Source organism: Amphibalanus amphitrite, unplaced genomic scaffold (assembly GCF_019059575.1).
Source record: "Amphibalanus amphitrite isolate SeventyFive unplaced genomic scaffold, NRLGWU_Aamphi_draft 000169F_arrow, whole genome shotgun sequence".
NCBI classification, from domain to species: Eukaryota; Metazoa; Arthropoda; class Thecostraca; order Balanomorpha; family Balanidae; genus Amphibalanus; species Amphibalanus amphitrite.
Window position 1 is genome coordinate 840001 of NW_024881664.1, and position 24899 is coordinate 864899.

General features: G+C 47.1%; 1 protein-coding gene across 1 annotated transcript in view; it reads left to right on the plus strand.

The window, feature by feature from the left end:
• The window catches only part of LOC122383641 (hemicentin-2-like), a gene marked incomplete at its 3' end in the record, with an annotated part of 92804 nt that overhangs the window by 13250 nt on the left and 54655 nt on the right, over positions 1-24899 (plus strand). Inside the window, exons 2-3 of the mRNA XM_043370281.1 lie at positions 21081-21210; positions 23729-23928. Coding sequence (XP_043226216.1) covers positions 21081-21210; positions 23729-23928 — 330 coding nt within the window. The remainder of the gene's footprint in view (positions 1-21080; positions 21211-23728; positions 23929-24899) is intronic.

The following is a 24899-nucleotide window of genomic DNA, read 5'->3' on the forward strand; positions in this document are numbered from 1 at the left end:
TGAACTCAGAATTATCACCATGCACTGACGCCAACATTACATAAGCTTACTGTTGCAAGCTCTCTTGGTCGCTTGGCTAATTCAAAACGGAAGTGCCGCTGTTTAAAAAAGAACTGTTTCACAGAGATAATATACCCAACTTCGCACCTCTCTGACGGCTTGGTGGCACTCCACGTGCCGTTTGGTCCACCCACGGGCCTCAGCGCGGCAGGCACAGCTGCTGCCGGGCTCAGCCAAGATAGAATTCTACCGAACTGGGACGTCACAGCCACTAACCGGCTCTCCGTGAATCCCAGGTGTCCGAGCGAGATACCATCTGCGGACTGATGACGTCACTGGACAAACTGACATCTAATAATACCCAGCTATTTCACCATGTCACTATTGAGGAGACGGAGCATCCGATATCGACGCGGCTGTTTGCACAGCGTTCGACTCGCCACGACTTGTGCTGCCGTCTTTAGAAGGCTCTGTAACGTCATCGGACAGCATTGAGACTATGACGTCATATGGTGTCACAGGACGAGTGCCATCATCATCAGAGCAAATATCGTATGCCACTTTTGCCGCCGCCGCGACACGCCAGAGTGTCAATATACTGGGAATCATATGGCCTTGTTCGCTTACCACTCATGTAGCGAGTTGAAATGGAGAGAGAGCGATATTCCATATGCACAATGTAGCTCATTACAGGATGAAAAATATATTAGCAGTGGTACTTTTCGATCAGTAGGGGCAATGATCACGGGAAAATCGAACGGGAGCCTAACATTGATCAGCTTCCTCTATCTGAGCGATGATAAACGATTGATGAAGACGAATGATTATTGGCCTGTCACTTGAAAGAGAGAGCTATTCGTCTTTTTACTTCTGTAGATGGCCGGATCGGTCGGCCCTGCTGAGCTGATACCGCCGCACACCCATTGTAGGTATAATAGCCACCGGCCAAAGCTCATAGCATGCCCTGATGCATGAAGATCGAGTTGACTGGAGCCATTGAGATGCTTGTCCTTTTGAAATGTGCCACGAACGATGAAAGCACTGGCAATGTAAGCATCATCGATTCCATTTAGGTATTGTGTTGATATCTTGGCGGACATATTGACAGCTTTTTTTCAATCTTAACTCATCAAGCGTGGCGCTCTTCCCGGACATCGGAACAAGACTTGTGCTTTTGCTGATAACGATTATCTGTAAATGTGTGCGGAAATGTAAGTACAATGGTCCAATGGCTATGCATGGAAAAGGCCGTCCATGAATGGAATATTCGGACGTGGGTGATTGGCGCAGTGGCACATTAATTGCAGGTTTCCGTCCTTGCGTGATTGATTGAGATGATCAGACGTACGACACTGGCTAACGAGATTTGTATGTCCATGGAAGCAGTACAACGTCGTGGGATATTCATTTGCGTTCGGAATGTTTCAGCTTGGTTGTTTGAGAATCAAGGCTAAAGTGAGCGAAACTAATAACCAAATAAAAATGGTCGTCATTATACTGGTTGGATGGATGAACATAATAAACGGAACAAAAGAACCGGAATCCGTGTGGCTGAATCACAGCTCAATAGAAATTTTTACTTTCTTTTTAAGTTCTCCGAGACCTGTTACCGCAGTTAAATCAAGTATTTCTTTTCACAACACTTTTTAGACCTTATAATTAGTTCTATTACACAAAACGTATACAGGGTGGGGCAGAAAGATTTACCTCTTGATTTTTGAAAATATTTCGGTCCAGAACGAAGATATTCAAATGATTTTTGGTACACGTATTCAGTAGCATGTACACATCTCAGCAACGGCACTATGAACCAATTTGACCACCTTTGGTCTTCACCCCTGCCCGAAACCTCTCCCTGCGGAGAGGCGCGAGCGCCGCACGGTGTCTTCGTCGAAATTCGACCATGCCGTCTCGAGTGCCAGCTTCAGAGCGGCGATGCTGCTGTGTGGTGTTGCACACTTCTCCCTCTCCAGGATGGCCCAGGTGGTGAAGTCCATCGGGTTCAGGTCTGGACTTGATGGTGTCCGCATGTCCTTGTCCCAGAATCCAGGCATGTGGGTCTTGCACCACTGTTGAGTGAAGTTGGCCGTCTGAGACGACGCAACGTCCTGGACGACGACGTATCCGTCTCGGAACGACTGAGTGATCCAAGGCAGAGCATGTTACTCCAGCAGATGGACATTAACGTGTGAACTGACTTTCACACCCGCCTCGATGAAGATCAAGGGTCTTTTTGAGCCGTCGGATGCGACGGCAGCTCAAACCATGACACCAGCAAGGTTGTAGCGACCAAAACTGGCCTGGATAGCAGGATCAATGCTGGATGTACCATCTGCCAAGATTCTGACGCCTTGAGAGCTCATCTGGGGCTCAACCGTGGAAATCTTTTTATCAGATCAGAGGAAGACCTTACTACCGGCGCTTCTGATTTCCTCCAATATCTTTTGGGCCATGTGAAGCCGCTTCTCCTTGGATGCCGCCGAAATTAGGCGTCGACGTTGCATCGTGTATGACTCAAGGCCCAAATCATCGTTTATGATTCTCCTGATCGTTTTAGGCGAAAAATCGAGGTCCTTTGCCAGTTTGCGCATGTTTCGCCAAGGAGTTCGAGACACCATCTTGTGCACGATATCAACCAGCTCTTTGGCGCGGACATGTCTTGTTCTGCCTGGGATGGGCTTCCTCGACACCGTACCTGTCCCTAGGCATTTAATTTTACTGTTAGCAGTTTTTATGGCAACACCGAGCTGTTTGGGAACGCTTCGGACGCTGTGGCCAGCCTGCATCGGCGCCGCAATTTGGGTTCTTTTTGCAATCTCCGCCATAGCTCATCAACAACCATGACGAAATAAAACACAATCATAAAATTATACACGAGTCAGTTGGGAAGCCGCATGCAAAATTTCACTAAAATCCGTCCAAAACTTTTTGAGTTATGGGCTGAAAACAAACAGGTAAATCTTTCTGCCCCACCCTGTAGATAAGATGGTGTTAAACTTTTTGTTTGGCATGTGGGCGTATTGATTAAAGTTGACAGCGAGTGGCTATTTGTAACTAACGACACACCTAAATAGGCTAACGGGTCAGGTGGATACTTATGGTCCGGCCCAATAGAAAGGGCGAAAACAGCATTAGCGGTGACATGTTTGCTCCGGGCCAAAATTGAGCCGGGAGCTCGAGACTTCGCCCCTATTTCACTACCGGTGGATTGCAACGAGCTTTATGGAGCTTTAAAAGTCACATTTACAAGCGAACGCAGCACTGAATGAACCTATATCAAGCGGCATAGTTCCAGCTTCAATGGCTATGCAGAGACTGAAAAATTGTACGTGTGATTTTATAAAAAGTAATAATACACAAACTGACCTTAAGCAGGTTTATTATTATTTACAGGATTTTTTTTTTTATTTACAGGACCTTAACCCTCGCCCGCACATGGGGGGGGGGGGTTGCCACCCCCCCCCCCCCAGGCAGTCTTTCTGCTCTGCACTCAACATTTTTAGAGCTAGAAGGCTGATTTTTCGTATAGCTGCTCCTCTATCCATTTCTTGATGTCCACTGAAAATTTCAAGTTTCTGTGATTTTTGGTTTCGGAGATATGACCTTATTTTTCAGGTCATGTCATGACCCAAATGGCCAATTCTCAACATCTTGCGTTTGCCATGGGCCTTGTGAGCTTTTGACACCCTGATTTCGGCCTTTTTTTGCCAGTCTTACCTCCCACCTATCATGGAACATGTTGTTCGACGATGTATAGGGGTCAAGGTCAGGGTCAAGGTCAACCTAGGTCATCTAAGATAATTGCGTTTTAGGCAAGCTGAATTTACTTTTTGTGAAGTTTTTTTGACTGCATTTTTGGTAAAAGCTTCTCAGATCATGATTTCATGTGATATGGACCCAAAAACAATCGGTGCACACATCAGTATACACACAGACACACACAGACATACAAACACATATAATTGACCTTGACCTAACTTGACCTGAAATGACATCAGCAGCAAAATTCTGGTCGGATAGTGTGACAAAGAGGTTCTAGCTGGCTTGGCACCAGAAAACAGCGTCGTCATCGGTATTTGATAAGCAGCGCACTTGATATCCAACGGTGACCCAAAACAGCAACATTTTTAGTTTGACCTGACCTGGAAGGTCAATGACTGACCTGAGAAGGTAAAACTGGGTATCATTGGATTTGTCTCTTCCCAAAGAATCTTTTTGGTCTTTACTGCTAACCTCTATCTCCAACAGGAACGAAATGGCGCGGGGGGTGGCAACCACCCCCCCCCATGTGCGTTCTAGGATGGGAAAATGGCATGTGCGGGCGAGGGTTAACAAGTTCATTGCTCAGTATGTGATACCAGTAAAACGCCTTTTGGGCGAAGAACGAGCGAGCAAGATAGTGAGCCCTGCACGTGCGGAAGGGCGAGAGGGTGCTTCCAACGGGCTTGCGCAAAGCACCCTTCTAACTGGTCGCTAGCGGTGTGCCAAATTTGAACGCGATCGGCCCAGCCGTTCCTGAGATCTGGAAGCGGCATTCTGCACGTGCGCACGTGCAAACGGGGTCCAAAATGACTTTTGCACGGCACCCTACTAACTGGTCCCCAACCGTGTACCAAATTTGAGCGCAATCGGCCCAGCCGTTCTCGAGATCTGGAAACGCCCCTGCACGTGCGCACGTGCAGTAGCACCCTAACCGCAACACATGGGAATGCATTGCCTGGTGGGTGCCTACCTGTATGCCAAGTTTCAGCGAAATCGCCCCAGTAATTACCGAGTTACTGAAATGGGAACAAATTTGGCACCTCTAATTGTTGTATTTTGCACGTGCACTGGGGGTGACCCACATGCACCGAGAGTATCCTATTTTGGGTAGAAGGGATGCTACCCTACAAAAATTACCGCAAGTCAATCGCCCAAGCGGCTGCTGAGATATGAGCCTCTCAAAATCACAACTTTTACAAAACAGCTTGAACACCCTTGACTTTTCACGTGGCACGTGCGACGACGGTCACTGAGATGTATCAAAAGTAGTCAATTACGGGGTAGAAGGGATGGGGCTACCCAACAAAAAAGACCGCAGGCCAATCGGTCCAGCGGTTGCTGAGATATAAGCCTCTCAAAAGCGTTACAGGCCGGGCCGGGCCGGTCCGGGCCGCTCATACTGAGATTTTCCGTTATTAAAGACTCACTTCGCTCGCTGCGCTCGCTCGCTCGTAATTAACATGTAGCGCCTGTGGTATCTAAAAAAACACGCATCCATGCTCAAATTATTGTTTCTAGCTTCACTTTTTTATTAAGTTTCACAACACACATTGGCAGAACTACTTACATAACTACTAAGCACTATGTATATAATTATCATACTATATACAGTATACACGTGTACACAAAATATATGTACTTACATACATGTTCATGGTTTTACTGAGCTAAACATTGAAACACATATGTCTCCTACTTGATTCTGCTATCATTAACACTTCAATCTCTCCTTCAGAAGGAACCTTTTTCTCTTCTTAGACAAATGATGGTCTCGAGCAGTCGCCACGAACACTCTGGAAGACTTTTGACTTCCGATGTCGGATATTTCTGACCGAAAGCCCCCGGCTTTGGCGCCAGCTTTAGAGACATGCTCGCGACGAATTATTTTTCGGCGTTCAATTTTGCGATGACACGTCAGCAGACAAAAACAGATCACAGGCGACTAGATATTTCGTTTTTAAACCTTGCTGACTGTTCCAATTGAAGAGAGATTTGTTTTGAAAATCAGGCTCAAAGTATTTGAGAAGTGTTTACTGTATATACAAAGAAACACATACATACACAATTTAGATTTCCTCATTTCCGAATTCACATAGCAATGAGCCAGTTTCTTTGAGCTTTCCCAAATAGGTTATGTCGACTTCATAGTTTGACCCTCTCGCTTCAAAGGTAAGGCTCCATAAATCCATTGGATTTCGCTCCGCAAACTTGTGGAAGCTTGCTTTAAATGCGAAGAAGGTGAAGTTGGGACATTTACTGGTTGAGCGGATTAGGATTTTCGTCGAATTCAGTAGAGACTTCCTAACTATGGTACACTCTGCCGTCACTTTAAAGGAAGGCGGTGCTTGACCTGAAATGTTGGGGAGGGGGAAGGGCGTGCTGGTAGAAAGCGGTTCGAAGATGGCTCTGGTTGTTTCCGGGCGTTGACCGGAGGGGGAGACAGTAGGCAGGAGGCAGTGGTGTACTACTTCTTACTAGTGATGTCAATTACGCAAAATTGTGATACCGATACCAAACCAAATACCAAACAATAACCACAAGAAAATACCAAAGCGAAACGACTTGAGAAAATGAGGAAAATGCCAACTTCTTACCAAATTCACAGCCTCTTTTACATTAGCGACGATTCACAAGTACCGACAAATACCAAAAACGTTGGCCTTGAAATACCCAATACTAAGTTGGCATCGGTTATACCAAAAAGTTAAGTATCCGACTGACATCTCTACTTCTTAATGTCTGTCGGTATTTTACCTGAACTCAAAATGGTCCAAGGACATGGAACTATCAGCTGAAATATGTAAGTACGTATTAAGACGCCACGTGTTGCCACGTCAAACCAAATGTTATCGTAGCATTATTACGGAGCGAGCGAAGCGAGCGGAGTCTTTCCTTAGATTAACGGAAATTTCTGAGTATGAGCGGCCGGCCGTGCGGACGCTTTTGCGAGGCTTATATCTCAGCAACCACTTGACCGATTTACACGCGGTAATTTTTGTCGGGTAGCTTCATTCCTTCTACCAAGTATTGGACTATTCCCGATGCATGTGGATGACCCCTTATGCACGTGCCACGTGCAAAACGAAGAGGTGTCAGTTTTGTAATTGTTGCAATATCTCGGTAACTACTTGGCCGATTGCGTTGAAAGTTGGCATGTAGCTAGGCACCCACTAGGCAGTAGGCACTGCATATCCATGTGCCAGAGTTGGGGTGCTACTGCACGTGCGCACTTGCAGGGGTCGTTTCCAGATCTCGAGAACGGCTGGACCGATGGCGCTCAAATTTGGTACGCGGTTAGGGAGCGGTTAGTAGGGTGCCGTGCACAAGTCAGTTGGGACATATTTTGCACGTGCGCACGTGCAGGGTGCCGCTTCCAGATCTCGAGAACAGCTGGGCCGATTCAGATTGTGCTCAAATTTGGCACATCGCTATAGACCGGTTAGTAGGGTGCCATGCACAGGTCAGTTGGAGGTACCACCCTCGCGATTTCGCACGTGCAAGGCCGACCCTCTCGCTCGCTCCGTTAGTCGCCCCAAAAGGCGTTATACTGGTTACGGAGCGAGCGAAGCGAGCGGAGTCTTTCCTTAGATTAAAGGTAGTGTGCCACCTTTGAAAGATTTCCCATTTTATTTTTCCTAGGATAACAAGCTTCTGTTTTTATCTAATATCGCAAAAAAAAAATCAAAAATGGGCCTGGAAAAGTGCCTTTTTCGCCTAAAAGTTTATCGGTTTTTCGATATGTATAACAACTGTAATGGGCTGACAAGCAAACAGGCGTCGGCAACAATCGCGAATGCGGCGCACATGTGACAATAAGCAAAGGTCATTATAGAGTTACGACGTACGGGAATGAGTTATCAGCTGTCTAATCGTAGACAACACAATGTCGAGCCTTAAACTGTAAGCCTGTATTGGTATTGTTTCTTTTATTTGGCTGTCGAACATTATTTATGGTTTGAAATATGATTTTATGTAAAATAATTGATATTAAAAGCCGTCTCTTAAGTTATGACCCCATTTCACCACACGCAAGTGGCAGAAATGACAATGATCAGCTGACGCATTTTTCTTGGCCGAAGTCAGAGCGCGCGGCCCGACGCACCACCACCGCACCACAAAGTATGAGCAGAAGCCGCGCCCAAAGCCAGGGCCCCGGTAACGTGAGGTAGCCGAGTCGGGACAGCGTGCGCTGACCCAAGCCGGGGCCGCAGCTTTGGGCGCGGTCTACCGCATCCCCGCGGGCAGCCCCGGGCTATCACATGACACCGGGAGGACGCGCGGCCCCGGCTTGGGTCAGCGCACGCTGCCCCGACTCGGCTACCTCACGTTACCGGTGCCCTGGCTTTGGGCGCGGTCTACCGCACCACCTAACAGGCGTGTTCGAAACCGCAGGAGATGATGATGAACGGGTTTATCGAAACTTGATTGGATGAGCATATCGGTAATAGCGATTTCAGCGTGTGCATTTATTGTTCATAGTGGTGTAAAATGTGGTTGGGGTACGACCGACAACCCGTCGGGGCGAATTTCGCACTGGGGTACTCAAAATTTGAAGAATTTTAGACTTTTCCATGAGTTTTGAAGGTATGGATAAGTTCTAAAAATCCGGTTCTCCTTATCTGGGCCATTAACTCCATACGGTCCAGGAAAGCTGGCACACTACCTTTAAAGGGACAGTATCATCGAAAAAAAAAATCCATGTATGGAGCTGATTTTTTTTTACTAGCATTTCTTATTTTTCTGAATCAGAAAAACATAGTTTGAGGACCGAACTCGGTGAAAAATATTGCAACCACATTTCATTTTCATGATTCATTTTCATGAGCGAACCACCACTATACAAGCATGGCCGCCAGTTTGGAAGCATGCAAAATTACTACAGAACTGGCGCAGATAATACATTATTGACGCTACGCTTACGCGGTCGTTCTTCTGATTGAGTTGTCCTTAGGGAGAGGTAGCCTTAGGTATTGCCTATAAAAATATAACGTGACAATTGGAGGGAGTGACAATTGGACGTGACAATTGACAATGGGAGAAAATATCACGTGACAATCACGTGATAAACGTCATACATTGGAGGGAGATTGTGATTCAAGCTGGAGGAATTCCTTTGTTGAGCCGCTAGAATCCGAAGGAAACAGCGGAAATTGCCTACGACTATTTAATGAATTTAACGGTGATGAATAAGTGCGAAAAACGTTTTGGCTTTATAAAATTTGATGAAACGACCAGGGTAAAAGTTTTATTACTGGCGGTCAATTCAAAACGGCGCAAACATTTTAACAGTGAAGATAGTGAAGCACGATTCAAAGTGTGGTACACCTTTCGTACTTTGAGCGGCGATAGCGGGATAACGGTGTGGAGCTTCGAGGATCGGTCTTCAGTTTCCGGACCAGAAAGGTGGGGCCTATGCAATGTCAAATTTCATCAAAATGGTGATACTGTCCCTTTAACGGACATTTCTGAGTATGAGCGGCCGGCCGGCCGGCCGTGCGGACGCTTTTGCGAGGCTTATATCTCAGCAACCACTTGACCGATTTACATGCAGTAATTTTTGTAGGATAGCTTCATTCCTTCTACCAAATATTGGACTATTCCTGATGCATGTGGGTGACCCCTTATGCACGTGCCACGTGCAAAACGAAGAGGTGTCAGTTTTATAATTGTTGCAATATCTCGGTAACTACTTGGCCGATTGCGCTGAGAGTTGGCATGTAGGTAGGCACCCACTAGGCACTGCATATCCATGTGCCAGAGTTGGGGTGCTGCTGCACGTGCGCACGTGCAGGGGTCGTTTCCAGATCTCGAGAGCGGCTCGACCGATTGCGCTCAAATTTGGCACACAGTTATGGACCAGATAGTAGGGTGCCGTGCACAAGTCAGTTGGGACCCATTTTGCACGTGCGCACGTGCAGGGTGCCGCTTCCAGATCTCGAGAACGGCTGGGCCGATTGTGCCCAAATTTGGCACATCGCTAGAGACCGGTTAGTAGGGTGGCCTGCCGTGCACAAGTGAGTCGGAGGTACCCCCTCACAATTTCGCACGTGCAAGGCCCACCCTCTCGCTCGCTCCGTTAGTCGCCCCAAAAGGCGTTATACTGGTGATATACTGGTCCAAAAACAAAATAAACTTGAAGGAACACTATTCCGACATCCCTGATGCTCAACATTACTCGTCATTTCACCCTTCACCTTTCTGTCAGTCCTCATCCTGTCCTTTCCTTCCCGTTATCTCTTCCACCATTTCTCTCCACGGCTCGCTTCGCCCCTTCTGCCGGGCGTCGGCCACTGATGATACCGGAAGGCTGGCGTGGCGACCCCGCACCCCGCGACCACCCCATAAATAATTCGCCAGCGAGCACTAAAGCGACAAATTGGGCCTCCGGCGCACTGGCGACCCCCGCCCCCCTCTCTGGCGAACGAGAGAGAGAAAGAGAGAGAGAGAGAGAGAGAGAGAGAGAGAGAGAGAGAGAGAGAGAGAGAGAGAGAGAGAGAGAGAGAGAGAGAGAGAGAGAGAGAGAGAGAGAGAGAGAGAGGGCAGCTGAACAATAGAAACTCTGCTTGTTTCTCTTTGGATGAACGGGGCCAGCCGGCGCCACGCGGTTCAACCGCTCTAGACGACTATGATTTTGTAACGACTCCCCCGTCAAAGGCTGGCTGCCTCGCAGAGAGCGTTAAATTATGCAGAGCGCGGTCTTAAAATGCCATTTTGCGTCCTGGCTGACTTCCGGACCAATGGCGGCCGGCCAGATGGAGAGAAGGGGAGATATTTGCATGAAGAGTATTGAGCTGCTATTGTGGCAGGGGAAAGCACCCGCTGGAATAAACTCGGGTAAAGGCGGAAAAAAATGAGAAGGAGATGGATGCAAAACTGAAAAGGGATGAACAGTAGTGACGGGGTAGGGGTTGGAACGATGGTGGTTTCTGTGGCGGCGATGGCGATGGCGATGGCGATGGTGGCAATGGCGGCGATATATATAAGTGGCGCTGCACTGAAAACAAATCGACACAGTGAGGGCATGTTCTGTACTGGTAACACATCAGTCATGTGTTAATCGCACCCAAAACACAATAAGGCTGAGTATTTTCACGCTTGGCGGGACCTTCGACACGTTTGATAACACATAAAACAGAATAATGACACAATTTTATCGTGCCAAGCACGCTGGACGAATGTAATGCATCAGTGTATCGAAATCATGTGTTGTCGGATATGGTAGACGTGTACCCTTGCACAAATACACCGTGCCATCCACCAGTGAGCGACCTCTGAACCTTAACTTCAAATGGGGATAAGAGAGGGCGTTTTTCGAGCACCGACTTTTATGCTGGGTTTTTGTAAAAATTTGCCAAAGTGTTTTGAGAAAGGTCAAAATGCACAATACAGCCGAGGGAGTCGATACATGATAAATTGTCTAGAGCAATATGCGCTGATTACATCAAGTGCAAGCTGAAGCATAGCTAATTAACGTCTGCTTGGAGGAAGAAACTCCTCCGTCTATATAGGATATATTTGAAAAATCGGTGGCCGTAAGTTCACACAGGCTAAGGTGATCGTTAACTTGCTTCGGCAGTTGGCATTTCACGGGTTTGTTTTGAGAGCTCTCCTACGCGCGTCCCCACCCCACACATCTAACCTTTCACCAGTTGTTCTACCCACTCTCCTTCACTGCCCACAACCGCATCCAGTTGCCCCACGATGGGGAAGCGGCGCCGTCAGCGCCCGCTATCCGACTCCTTATCCGATTCCGACTCTGACTCCCCTCTGAATCCGACTCCTCCTCCTGCCATGGACACCGACTCCCGCCCGACCGTCAACCCTCCCTCCTCTACCCACCCTTCGACTGATCCACCCGGTACCGACCCTCGCTCGTCCACTGACCACGCCCTGACCGCTGACCTGACCTCTGACCCCGCCCGGCACTCTGACCCTCGCTCGTCTACCGACCTCGCCCGGAGCCATGACCCTCGCCCGTCCACCGACCACTCCCGGAGCTCTGACCCGCGCACGAACTTGGCCAACGCACCTGCCTGTGCTTCTGTCGATCGCTCTCCACTCGAACCGTACTTGTCTCTCGATGGCTCTTATCTGGTAGTGAAGGCTAGCGATAGTGACTTCTCTTTCCGGAAGATCAACGTTTTCTGGCCTCAGAAGCAGATCGCTGCTATCTGTGGGCAGTACGGTCCCGATATCGAAGCCCCAGCTAATGGTACACTGATCATCAAAACACACAACCGAAGAGATACCAAGGCGCTCCTGAAGACGACGGTTTTCTGTGGAAAGCAGGTGACGGTATCTCTCCACCAGGCTCGAAACTCCTCCAAAGGCACGATCTTCGCCCCAGAACTCCGCCACATGTCCGAGGTTGAAATCCTCTCCGAACTTCGATGCGAAGGAGTGACGCACATCCGTCGACTGACCACTTTCCGAGATGGTCAGAGGAAAGACACCAGCCTGCTCGTCCTCACATTCGAGACCACCACTCTGCCGGAAAAAATCTCGATCGGATGGCTCAAAAAAGACGTACGAGTTTTCATCCCTAACCCACTCCGCTGCTTCAAGTGTCAGAGATTTGGTCACGGTAGCTCCACATGTCGACAGGCTGCCCGCTGTCAGAAGTGTGGCGAAGCCCCCCACGAGGACACGGCATGCTCCAAACCCGTCACGTGCCTCAGCTGTGGTAGCCCCGATCACTCGGTCTCGTCCTCCCAGTGCCCCACGTGGCAGAAGGAAAAGCGCATCTGTGAGATGAAAGCGAAGTCTGGATGCTCCTACCCAGACGCTCGCCGTCGCGTGGAGGCCGAGACGGCCACCCCGACCCCTGGTAGGACTTATGCTAAGGCCGCCAGTACCGAGACAGCTTCATGCAGTACCCAGACTGACCCGATCGCAGCACTACCCCCTCTCCAGCTGCTCAAACCTCTGAGCACATCCACCTCCGCATCCACAAACACGAACGACGTGACTGAGACTGTGTTTGGAGACCCGATGCCTTCCTCCCCTCCTGACTCACAGCTTGAGATCTCGCCGGTGATCGCCCCGCAGGCCAAGCCCTCTGCCGGAGCTGGTCGCTCCACTGCAAGCTGGACGCGAGTTCAACGGTCAAAAGGACCCCGCCCTCAGCCTCCATCAGAGGATGGACGAGCACCCACCCCTCGCATGTCACGACCTCCGACTAAAGTATCTATGGGACACAACCGTGCGGCAAGTTGGGCCTCGCCCCGTCGTAGTACGCTACCAAACAACACCCTCTCAAAAAAACAACTATAAGTTCCATACTCCAGTGGAACTGCCGAGGCCTAGTTTCTAACTGGGCCGAAAGCAAGATGTTTTTTCTACTAGTAGCCCCGATTGTTATAGCTCTACAAGAAACCTGGCTTCTTCCAACAGACCCCTACAATTTTTCTTTGTTCAATTACTCTCTGTACCGCTATGACGAGACAGATGGCGAGAGACGCCATGGCGGTACTGCACTCTACATCAATAATGATTTTGTTCATCAGCAAATAACTCTCAACACACAGCTACAAGCAGTCGCCTGTACTGTTCGTTTGAACGGTCGCAATATAGATATTTGTTCTATTTATATTCCTCCGAACACAGACAACCATACACTAGAAAGGCATCTTAATAATATTATAGCACAGTTTCAACATCCATTTCTCTTGCTTGGAGACTTCAACGCCCACAATCCTATGTGGGGTCGAGACATTCGAGTTTCCGATGAGCGCGGCGAAATAGTCGAACGTTTTCTCGATACTAATCAGCTCGTTCTCCTTAACAAAGGAGACAATACTCATTTTTCATTAGCACACAATAGTGAATCAGCCATTGATCTTTCCATATGTTCTCCTCAAGTTGCTACGTTTTTCGACTGGTCAGTAGATGGTGATATTTATCATAGCGATCATTATCCGATCAAACTTCACACAACATTCCAGTCGGATAATGATGCTATTTCTGCTTTCATTCCACGATGGAACCTTAAAAAGGCAGACTGGACGAAGTTCGCGGAATTTTGTCACATCGACCACCAAGAATTCCATTCTCCAGATCAAGCAATTGCTTTTCTTACAGACACGATCATTTCCGCGGCAAATAATTCAATTCCATCCACGACGCAATCGCCAAGATGTAAAAGGGTTCCATGGTGGTCTGTAGAAGTGGCTAGAGCAATAGCCAAAAGGAAAAGAGCCTTCCGAAGATACTTACGTCACCGTGATAGAGCTAGCTTAATCTTACGGAACCAAGAAAGAGCAAGTTGTCGAAGGATTATCAGAGAAGCAAAGAAAACATCATGGAGATGCTTTCTTTCACAACTGAACCATCAAACACCTCTCAGTAAAGTTTGGTCACTCGTTCGTTCGTTATCTGGCAAGCGGTCCTTTTCAAGTCTTCCAGCACTTCAAGTTAATAACATCGCAGTAACACAGCCAAAAGAGATCGTAAATACCATTGCAAAGACTTTTGCTCACTGTAGTTCTACCAAAAACTACAGAGATGGTTTTGTTGAGTTTGGTGAACGAACATATCATTTATTGCCGGATAACTTTACTTCAAACAACACAGAAATATACAACGATTTATTTTCTTTATTCGAACTACGAGAAGCAATCTCTTCCACTGGCAACACATCTGTAGGACCTGATAGACTACATTATGAATTTTTCCGACACTTACCAGACAGCACTTTACATCTTATATTGCTAGCTTTCAACGATCTGTGGACTAGGCATATTTTTCCAAATGCCTGGCGAGAAGCTACAATTATTCCGTTACAAAAACCTGGTAAAGATAAAAAAGACCCTAAAAGTTACCGTCCGATAGCATTAACTAGTTGTTTCGGAAAGATATTTGAGCGAATGGTCAGTAAGAGGCTCACATGGTATTTAGAAGAACACAATCTTCTATCTACTTTCCAAAGTGGTTTCCGTAAAAATCATTCCACAAACGACCACATCATTAGACTTGAAACTGACATCAGAAAAGGATTCAAACACAAACGTCACACCACTGCAGTCTTCTTAGATATTTCCCGAGCATATGATATGGTATTTAGACCGGCCTTGGTTTTTAAGTTACATAGCATGGGTCTTCGAGGACATCTTGCGCATTATTTATATGGTTTTCTGTCAGGCGTCCGTCATTTCCAAGTCCGTTTTCGATCTTTATACTCAGATACATTCAGACTAGAAAACGGTTTGCCACAGGGTAGTTGTTTATCTCCAATTTTATTCAACGTCATGATTAATGATATCTTTGATATGGTTCCTCCGGGCATTAGTTATTCTTTGTTTGCTGACGATTGCGCAATTTGGTGCTCGGACTCCGATTCGGAGCACTCCATTCCACGGTTGCAGACGGCTCTTGATTCCATCGATGATTGGTCCAAGAAGAATGGTTTCATTTTTTCACCAGTAAAATCCGCCGTTATAACTTTCACAAAAAACACTCGCATGCGTAATGCCGGAGACCTCAAACTCGCTGGTAATGTCATTCCTCGCCTTAACTCGTTTAAATTTCTTGGCGTAGTTCTTGACGCCAGACTTAGCATGAAAAGGCACGTACAACACATCAAAATAAAATGTATGAGACGCATGAACCTATTTAGATGCATCGCTGGCACCGAATTCGGGGCAGATAGGAAAACCCTGCTTCGCTTATATAAATCGCTGGTTTTGCCCATCATCGAATATGGAAGCATTATCTATGCAGGGGCAAGTGATAACATTCTGAAAAGTCTAGATACAATTCAAAACGCATTTATCCGCATCGCCATAGGAGCCATGAAGACTTCGCCCATTCCATCCCTTCAGGTCGAAGCGGTCATACCTCCTCTTCGACTCCGCAGAATGGAGCAATCTTTGCGATACATAGCAAAAGTCTCTTATCACCCCAACCACAACACTTATGCATCTCTTCGCATCTTACCTTCAATACATCATAACTACTTCGGTCCAGCCGAAAAACGATCTGGTCTAACAATAGCTTCAAGAGCAAAAAAATTCTCTGGAGAATTAAACTTAAATCAGCCAGAGATCCATCCATTGCCGAAGCTCAATGTATCACCATGGCGCAGAAGTCATAGGGATGTTCTCTTTCTTTTCGAGACTTCAAAAAAAGACATGTTGGTAACGGCCATACAACAACGATTCCATGAAATACGCGATCAATACCATGACTTCCATTTTCTTTACACCGACGGCTCGAAAGAAGGTAATCACACATCGAATGCTGTTTTTTACAACAGCGACAATCAAATAATCTCGCAAACTCGATTACCAAATGGAACCAGTATATTTATTGCCGAGCAACATGCAGTGTTGATGGCACTGAAAATTGCACAGCAGAAAGAATGGCAGAAAGTAATGGTATGTACTGACTGCCGCTCGGTTATCCAATCTCTTCGTTGCACATATCCATCATCGCCGTTGCATATACACATATATAATATTCATCACACATTATCAACACAAGGTGTGCAAATCAAATACATTTGGATTCCTGGTCACAGCGGTATATACGGTAACACGCAAGCTGACAAATATGCGAAAAATGCCCTCGCTCTTGCTCACATAACAAACATTCCATTGAATACCAATGCATTAAATCATCTTTAAGACAAAAAACTCTCGCATTATGGAACAAACAATGGTCTGAAACAACACGAGCAACACAACTTCGTCGCATTAAATTAGATGTGAATGAGTGGCAGTCTTCAAACAGGCAAAGTAGGCAGGAGGAAAAGGTCCTGGCACGTATGCGCCTAGGACATACACTTTTAACACACAAGTATATATACACGCGGGATGATCGACCAGTATGCAACACATGTCACACTTCTATCACGGTCCAACATATCATCATCGAATGTCCAAATTACCAAAGAGAACGACAACGACTAATCGATAGCTGTAACACCGATGGCCTTCCATTCACTTTGGCAACAATACTCGGAGACGCAGATCGCACTGTTCATGATCTTCTTTTCTCTTTCCTTCGAGATGTAGGCTTATTCGAGAAGTTGTAATTAACAAGTTATACACTGCTTATGTAAAACAGACTAGAAATTAGGGCATGCAATGGTCTCTTCGGCCGAAATGCCCCAAATCAAAACAAATGAAAAGGCCGTAAGTTTATCCCGGCTGTCTGGACAACTGTTTTGAACAGTAGTCCTCCAATTTGGGGCTTCGTCACTTGGCGCTCTGATTGGGCCGTCCACGTGACGCGTTCACCCTTCGTCACTTGGCGCTCTGATTGGGCCGTCCACGTGACGCGTTCACCCTTCGGCTCTGAAGTGGCCGACCGGGCGCAACTCCAGCTCGCGTATGGGTCGGCCGCCCGCGTGCTCAGCCTTGACCGCGCCCTGACCGTATGGGTCGGCCGGCCGGGTACTCAGCCCTGACCGCACCCGAGCGCCCGATTCCACTCGGGGCCCGGCTTTGGCAGTCAGCCTGTCCAGCCAAAGCCATAGTCCCTTCAACTGCGCCCCGGCAACAAACTACATAATCACCACGTGTTTCCTTCTTTTACTTGCGATTAGTGTTAAATTTAGTAACATATTTACCTTGTATTCTGCAAATGTATTCACACAAGCCTTATGTGTTGAAGACACAATGATATTGTGTTTTAGGACACAACACGACTGGGTTAACACATTTGTAAATTGACACGTCTGCGACGGGTCAAAAAATGCATGATGCAGGGTACCCAAGAAAGCCTAGTTAACACGCTCTGCCTGTGCGTTTTTAGTCGTTTTTTGTGTCATTTTGTTTTCAGTGTGGCGGTGGCGGTGCCAGCAGCGATGACAATCGTACAATTTAGCGCATGAAGTGGCGTACAGCTTGTGCGCGCTAGTTCCAACCACCTCGGCGGGGTTTTGGGTCGGCTGCCACGGCGATGGCGGCGTTGCGGTGGCGTGTGCGGGCTGTTTTGTCTACCGACCACGTCCCGGGCTGCAGGTCAGCCGCTGACCGAGCCGGCAGGGCCGCGCCTCCCCCAGGGACCGGACTGCCACGCACAACTCCGTCCACTGCGACACGTCGTCCAAAACAGACCCGTCCCTCCCCACCGCTGCACGGACAGCCAACGGACGGACGCAGTAGGCGCTAAATTCGGGACAGTTCGGTGCAAATGAACTGTAGGCGACCTTATCGCTAGAAGGGCAACGAATATATTCACTAGGGAAAATATGTTATTCAAAGCAAAGGCGAGATCAAATAACAACTTCTAAAAAAGCTACAATGCAACATTTGATTTGCATTCAGCAGAACAATTTTTCACAATGCGCATTCGTGTATTTTTCCTTGCATGGGCGGACGGTGAAATAGTCTGTAGGAACTAGGAAGTGCCTCGTTTATTCTTTAAAAGGCTTTCGAAAAATATCAATCTGGATCAATCGGAAATTGCCTCTGATGAGCTACAATATCTAATAAAAAGTATATGCAACGTAAGCGGCGTAAGCGTAAGATAGCTCAAATCCGATCACTCTCAAAGCAATATCCTGAGCACCTGTGGCGTAGGACAGCTCTCTCAGTTCTGCGGAACACTCCCGCCGGGTCAGTTCTATGTGAGTCACTCGGGGACAGGTCGCCACGGGCTGTCAGCAGCTGGCCAAAGTTGCCGCCATCGACCGCTGCCGATTCCTCGAGTGATATTGTGGTGACGGACCAACTTGCGCAGCCGGACCGACCGCAGCGTGTGGCGACGGGTGGCTCGCTCGGTCAGCAGGCGGGATGTAACAGAGATAACTGTGTGGATGTTGGATACTGTTTCTGCAGGAGTTTGGGATGCCTAGGAGGCGATAGACGTTATATTGAAATTGTTGGGCTTACTGGGCGGATAGCTGAGCTTTGTGCGTAGGTCTGTCGATGACCTGGCAAGTGACGACTATGATATAAGGTTACCATTCCGCTTTTTATTCGGTTTTTATCTTCGTGCATGCCTTTAAATTTTGATTCATTTAATGCAGCTACTCAATTGATGATGTTATGTTACAAGGTAATTGTGTAATAAGATGACATGTGCTTATCACAAAGCATGAATGGAATTTGATGATATTTAGGAAGTTGATACGTGTCAATAAATCATTTCGAACCGCACGCTGCACCTCTAGAGGTGTAAATCTGAACTGCCGATGCCTCGAGCTGCCGCGACGACACTTCATCACAGCCTAGACCTGTTTGGCTTTTTCGGTTCCTCCTTTGCATAATGCATTGCCTCGGAAGTGTGTGGCGCCTTGCAGTCTGCAGCCTCCAGCCGTCATTTCGAGGCCTGCTTTTTTAAACGATAGTCTAAAAGACTACGCGTTGCGCACTACGCAGTCCAATTTTCGTTCTTTTTTCTCTTGTTTGAGGCTATTCACGAGCGCTCAGTGGATTGCAGATAATGCATGGAAAAATAACTATTTAAACAATGAAACATATATTGTTAGCAATTCCGGATAGTGTCTCGTTGTCGCTCTTTTTCCAATAATGTAACTGATGATCTTAGTGTGGTATGACAGTTTGACGTTTGTGAAAAGCGATAATGTTAACACATATATATTGCACAAACCGGTTTCGATATCACTTCATCAGTGTGCAAATATATAAATAAAACACACAAAATACAAAACGGAGACGAAATAGGTACAGCCAGCGGCTATGGGCTGTACCTATTTCGTCTCCGTTTTGTATTTTGTGTGTTTTATTTATATATTTGCACACTGATGAAGTGATATCGAAACCGGTTTGTGCAATATATATGTGTTCACATTATCGCTTTTCACAATGATTATCTTAGCATAAAAGCCTTTGATAATACATATTATTTCTATTCTTATGGTTCATGTTGAAGCAAGTGATCCAGTGTCAACACTGTTTTGTGTGCATTTTTATGGCTAATAAATAGATGTAATTACACTCATTTGTCTCACCAATTGCCGCAAACAGTGGCACGTTGTTGGAAGACCCAGGATTAAAAGTAATACGACAGAATGGCACCCATTAGTCCACGGCATCACAGACCCACACATAATTTATGATGTGGTCATTTTGGACCACAGCATAATTATCACGACGACCTGCAGTAAATGAAACGTTAGTGATCAAAAGCCAGCTGATGCCAAGACAGTCAACAAAATATTACGCAAGCGGCTATGTGAAATGCCACTTGTATAATAGTTTACGTTTCTGCCATTGAACCCTTGTACGGACTCATGCTAGGACTTAGGGAACGGATTGCCTGTATATCTTACTGCGTGCATGAGAGGCTGTGATGTATGCGTAAGGTTCATTGTCATTATGCATGGTTTGGCATGCTTCTTAGATTGTATTTACATCACCACATTGACCAGATAGCAAATAATTTGCAAGCAGCGCCAAAGCTAGGCAGTAACCGCACTTCATACCCATGTCTGTGCTCAAATGTCCTGCCGCTTGTTGTCTACGGTGTGCCACTCTTTATTTATTCATAATATAAACAGACAAAATAAATTGCCAGAACACTTACCTAAACAATTTTGGATCACATACCATGATGTATGTGATCCAGAATTGTCACTGGTCCAGAATTGTCACCACATACCATTCTCTTCTAGCGACACTGGCCAAGGCTGGTGTTGTCACTGGTCTGAATAGAAAAATAGCTTTCCGCGCAATGTAATGGACCATCCTTTGCAATGAGACTGACGGCAAGCTTTGGTGTCATTTTGTTTTTAATTACAAAATATATTCGCTAAGTGGAGTAGAATTGATCTTCTAGTCGATACGCGCGGTGCATTGGACATCTGTCATGGAACAGTGATAAATGTGTTATGGAAAGGGAAGGGCATATGGCGTGCGCTTAAACGTGCTATATGGGCGTCAATCGTATGCAATTTCTCCAAGGTGACGTCAAAGAACCCGATACTGCTGCTGCAGCACCAGGCTAGAAAATGACCATGAAGCGTCGAATATGTGAATGCTATATACCTAATGCAGGGGTGTAATTACATGCATGTACGAACTAGCCAACTACCGATGAACACTATGTCGTAGACACTCGTATTCTATCGTCTATACCAGTTTTGTAATTACACACATCAACTAGCTTACAAACTGTGTGTGACTGCCTCCCATGACCTGTGTATATGGCTTCTACCTCTCCCTCTCTCTCTCTCTCTCTCTCTCTCTCTCTCTCTCTCTCTCTCTCTCTCTCTCTCTCTCTCTCTCTCTCTCTCTCTCTCTCTCTCTCTCTCTCTCTCTCTCTCTCTCTCTCTCTCTCTCTCTCTCTCTCTCTCTCTAACCCGACCCCGACCTGCGCCGCTCTGTGACTATGCCACCTCTCTCTGGCAGGTCTGCCTGAGGTGACGGTAGTTGCTGGCCAGCGGGCACGCCTGCCCTGTCCTCAGCTCTCAGACCGACAGAGAGCCTCGGTGTCACTTGTCATCTGGTACAAGGACGACATGCAGACGCCGATATACAGGTATGGATGACATAAGAATACAGATAGATACCTATGAGTGGCACAGAAGTATGGCGGTAAACGTGTGGGTGGCGCTCACATGTGTATATATATATATATATATATATATATATATATATATATATATATATATATATATATATATATATATATATATATATATATATATATATATATATATATATATATATATATATGTATATATACAGTGTGGCGGCTGAATGATAAGCAGGTGCAACGGGATTGTGTGAATCGAATGATGGCATCGAAAGAGGGGCCCATGAGTCGCTGTAGATGTTTCGTTGTAGTATGTACATTGTGCAGCACAAGGGGGGGGGGGGGTGGAAGTTGGATTAACTCTTAATTCGTCCATTTATTCTTCCCTTCCATCAGCCCATCCGTCCGTACGTCCGTCCATCCGTCCGTCCGTCCGTCCGCCCATATGCCCGTCAAGCCATCAGTGTCTATCTATCCACCCGTCTACTTGTTTATCTATCCATCTGTCCATGCATAATTCATTCATAGGTCATAGCATGCATTTAAAGACTCTCAGTCAAAACAGCGTCAAAGACTCAAAATATCCAAAACGATGACCAAGTACTATAAAGAAAACGTATCTGGTTATGCAAGCTATGATGACGAAAGGACGTGGGATCCTCGATGCATGTTTTGCGTGACCCGGGCTCCTTTCGGGCGGCGCACGTGCATGTCGCTACAACACAAGAGCGGTTGTCATGCTGTTATTGATGTTTATTCATTACTATCTCGTCATTAACGTGGAGTGATGAAGTGCCAGTAACTAATCCTAGTAGTTATCGCTGTTTGCCAGAATGGTTGTTTATTGCTTCGGGAGGTTCAGAAGTTCGTGAAAACGAGGAACCCCACTTATTAGACAAGTGTTGACAATACTCGTTTATCGGTGGTAACTTCATTTAAGCCAGTGCTCACGCAGCATATGGTAAAGTCCAACGCGTCGGTATGGTCTTAACCACTTAAATATTGGGTGGCTTATCCCTACTATTATACTGTAAGTGTACTGCTCCGTAAAATTTAGAGAAAATGAGCCCAGCTCTGCCTTAGCCTTCAACGAAATCACATATTCTGTCTTGCAGCACAATTGTCGCATGCAGCCGGGTCATGCTTGGCTGATTTTGAATAATAGAACTAAGCCAGCATGTGTTGTTAAGTGCAGGTGTAAATGGTGCAATAATATGTGAGTCACGGTCAGCATAAGGGAACGTTTTGAAACTCATAGCTGCGAAAGGCTGGCAAACTTATGTGCAATCAGTCTCTTATGCTTGTCACGAATACCTTTCACCTAAAAGTGGTATCGTTTCTATTTGTGTTGAGTGTGTATAGACTTACCGAGATATGCTATCTTGAGCTTGATAAGTTCAAGTTATCTGCCTACCCGATATCTTTGTGATCAAATGCACGCAAGGCAACCGTTCACTGTAATGTTGTTCTCCTTGTCGTTGCACGGCGCGACGACGAAGCTCACCAGTGAAGCCCCAGATGTTTCGCTAAAGCTTACAGCTGACACTACACGGGGCTTCGCAAGAGGTGACAGCACTAAACGAGGCTGTGCAAGGCCGGCCATAGCTCTGGCCTCGTTCAAAGCACAATATCTCACGTGCTGGTGAACGCTGAGCGCGGTACAAGTTTTGCCCGACCAAGCTCATTGGAAGCTCAGCTGCTGGCATCACTCCAACTCAATGGCTCGAGGTCGACTGGCATGTCTCTCGTCGGTAATTCAAAGCCTTTTCATGGAATCGAGCGTCCAGCATCCTCTGAAATGCTGAAATGACGTCATAGAGTTACCAAATCCCGTAGCCCGCGCCTGGTCCATAAACCTGGCCGAGTCGATAGCAGACGGGCAACTGAAGTTCAGCGGAGGCCGTAGCCCGCGGGTAGGTATTACGTTACACGCCCATACACTACGCCAATTGAGACGCAAAAAGCGCTGTGATATCGTAAACCAAAGTTCCCCGAGCCAGCCCGGCCATTTTAACTGAGCTTGTTATTCAAAGACGTACAAAGAGGAGGGCCAGTCAGGAAACATCTAATTCAAACTTTGGCGTGCTCCTTACTCGACCGAAGTTCATCTGAGTGCCGTGTTTTCTTCCCAGAACGGCGAAGTAGTTTGCCATCTGGTTTTGAATGCCGCTGTGAATTTCAATCAGGATTGAGCTTCGGACTTTCGAATTCGCCTTGTTACGCGTGTTTACAGAGCCTGGAGGCCCGTCCGGAATGCGGTAAAACACTTTAAATTGAGCATTGGTCTGCTGTTGTAAAGAAATATATGATCGGATTTCGCTCTCTCCCTCTTCCTACCTTTCTCTCTCTCTCTCTCTCTCTCTCTCTCTCTCTCTCTCTCTCTCTCTCTCTCTCTCTCTCTCTCTCTCTCTCTCCCCCTCTCCCCCTCCCTCCCTCCTCCCCTCTCTTTCTCTCTCACTCTCTCTCTCCCTCTATCTCTCTCTCCCTCTCTCTAACCACTGACCCTCCCTCCATGTTCCAGTTTCGACAGCCGGGACGGCCGGCCCCCACTGCACTGGTCGGACCACGGCGTGCTCGGGGAGGCGCGCGCTACCTACCGACCCGAAGAGAACCAGCTGATCCTGCACGACGTGCGGCCCGCCGACCAGGGCCGCTTCCGGTGCCGAATCGACTTCCGGCGGATACCGACCGTCACTGGCGACGTCCGCCTCGGCGTCATCGGTAAGTCATCCGTCACTGGCGCTTACTGCTGGCGCCAGTCTGATGTTGGGGTCGATGGGCTGCGTCTCAGATGGGTGCTGCCGGGAACGATGGACTTGTGCTTCATGGGGCTATGTGGCTGAAATAATGACAGAAAAGCCCACAGTATTTCTGTGGCAATTTATTAATCGGAAAAATAACAGGCTTTCACGTCTAGCTATATCATACGAGATCACCATTCCTACTTTCGGATATGAATATTTTCTTAACGGGTCTCTCATTTGCCGCCATAGTAAAAGATGCCATATTACGTCAAGCAGATGGTCTTTGATCTGGCTAGAAACCCCATAGTTCAAAAGAGGAAGGCTTTCACTAATACTGATCACCTCATCGTACACATAACATTAAATAGTTTTTCGACATGCATGCCACCCGACGTAGCACTGATTTCAATTAGAAATCGCTCGCATCATAAACCGGGCGTTTTCATCGATAGCAAATGATTGGGCCGGTTTGATGGTGGGGCGGCGCCCATAACCGCAGAGACGGCCACGCCCGTCACTGAGGTTCGATTTCCCATAAATCGTCCGGCTGGTCAGTGGCGCGGTCAGGTGATTGAAATAGCGTCCGGAATCGTCCTGGCCCGCCCCCTCCCGGCCCAGGCTGTGACGTCTCCCAGCCCCGACCCTATAAGGCTCCACAGTTGTAGTGTCGAGTGGTAGGAAAAGGATAATGGTCGCCGGAAATGGACAGGCATGAGCGGCTATGGGTGCGAACTAAAGGTCAGACTGGGGCGGGATCATATATACTGCTAGAAGGTGGTAGTGAAACGAGTGGTAATGATCTTCTTGGGTAGGACGGGCAAGCGAAGGCTTTCAAGTTGCCAGGGAAGGGAGTGATGCAGTTCCTGCGGAATATTAGCTGATATTACTTCTTTTAGATCTATTGTGTCACTTGGCGTCAACTGAAAGAATTTCACTGGTTACTTACCG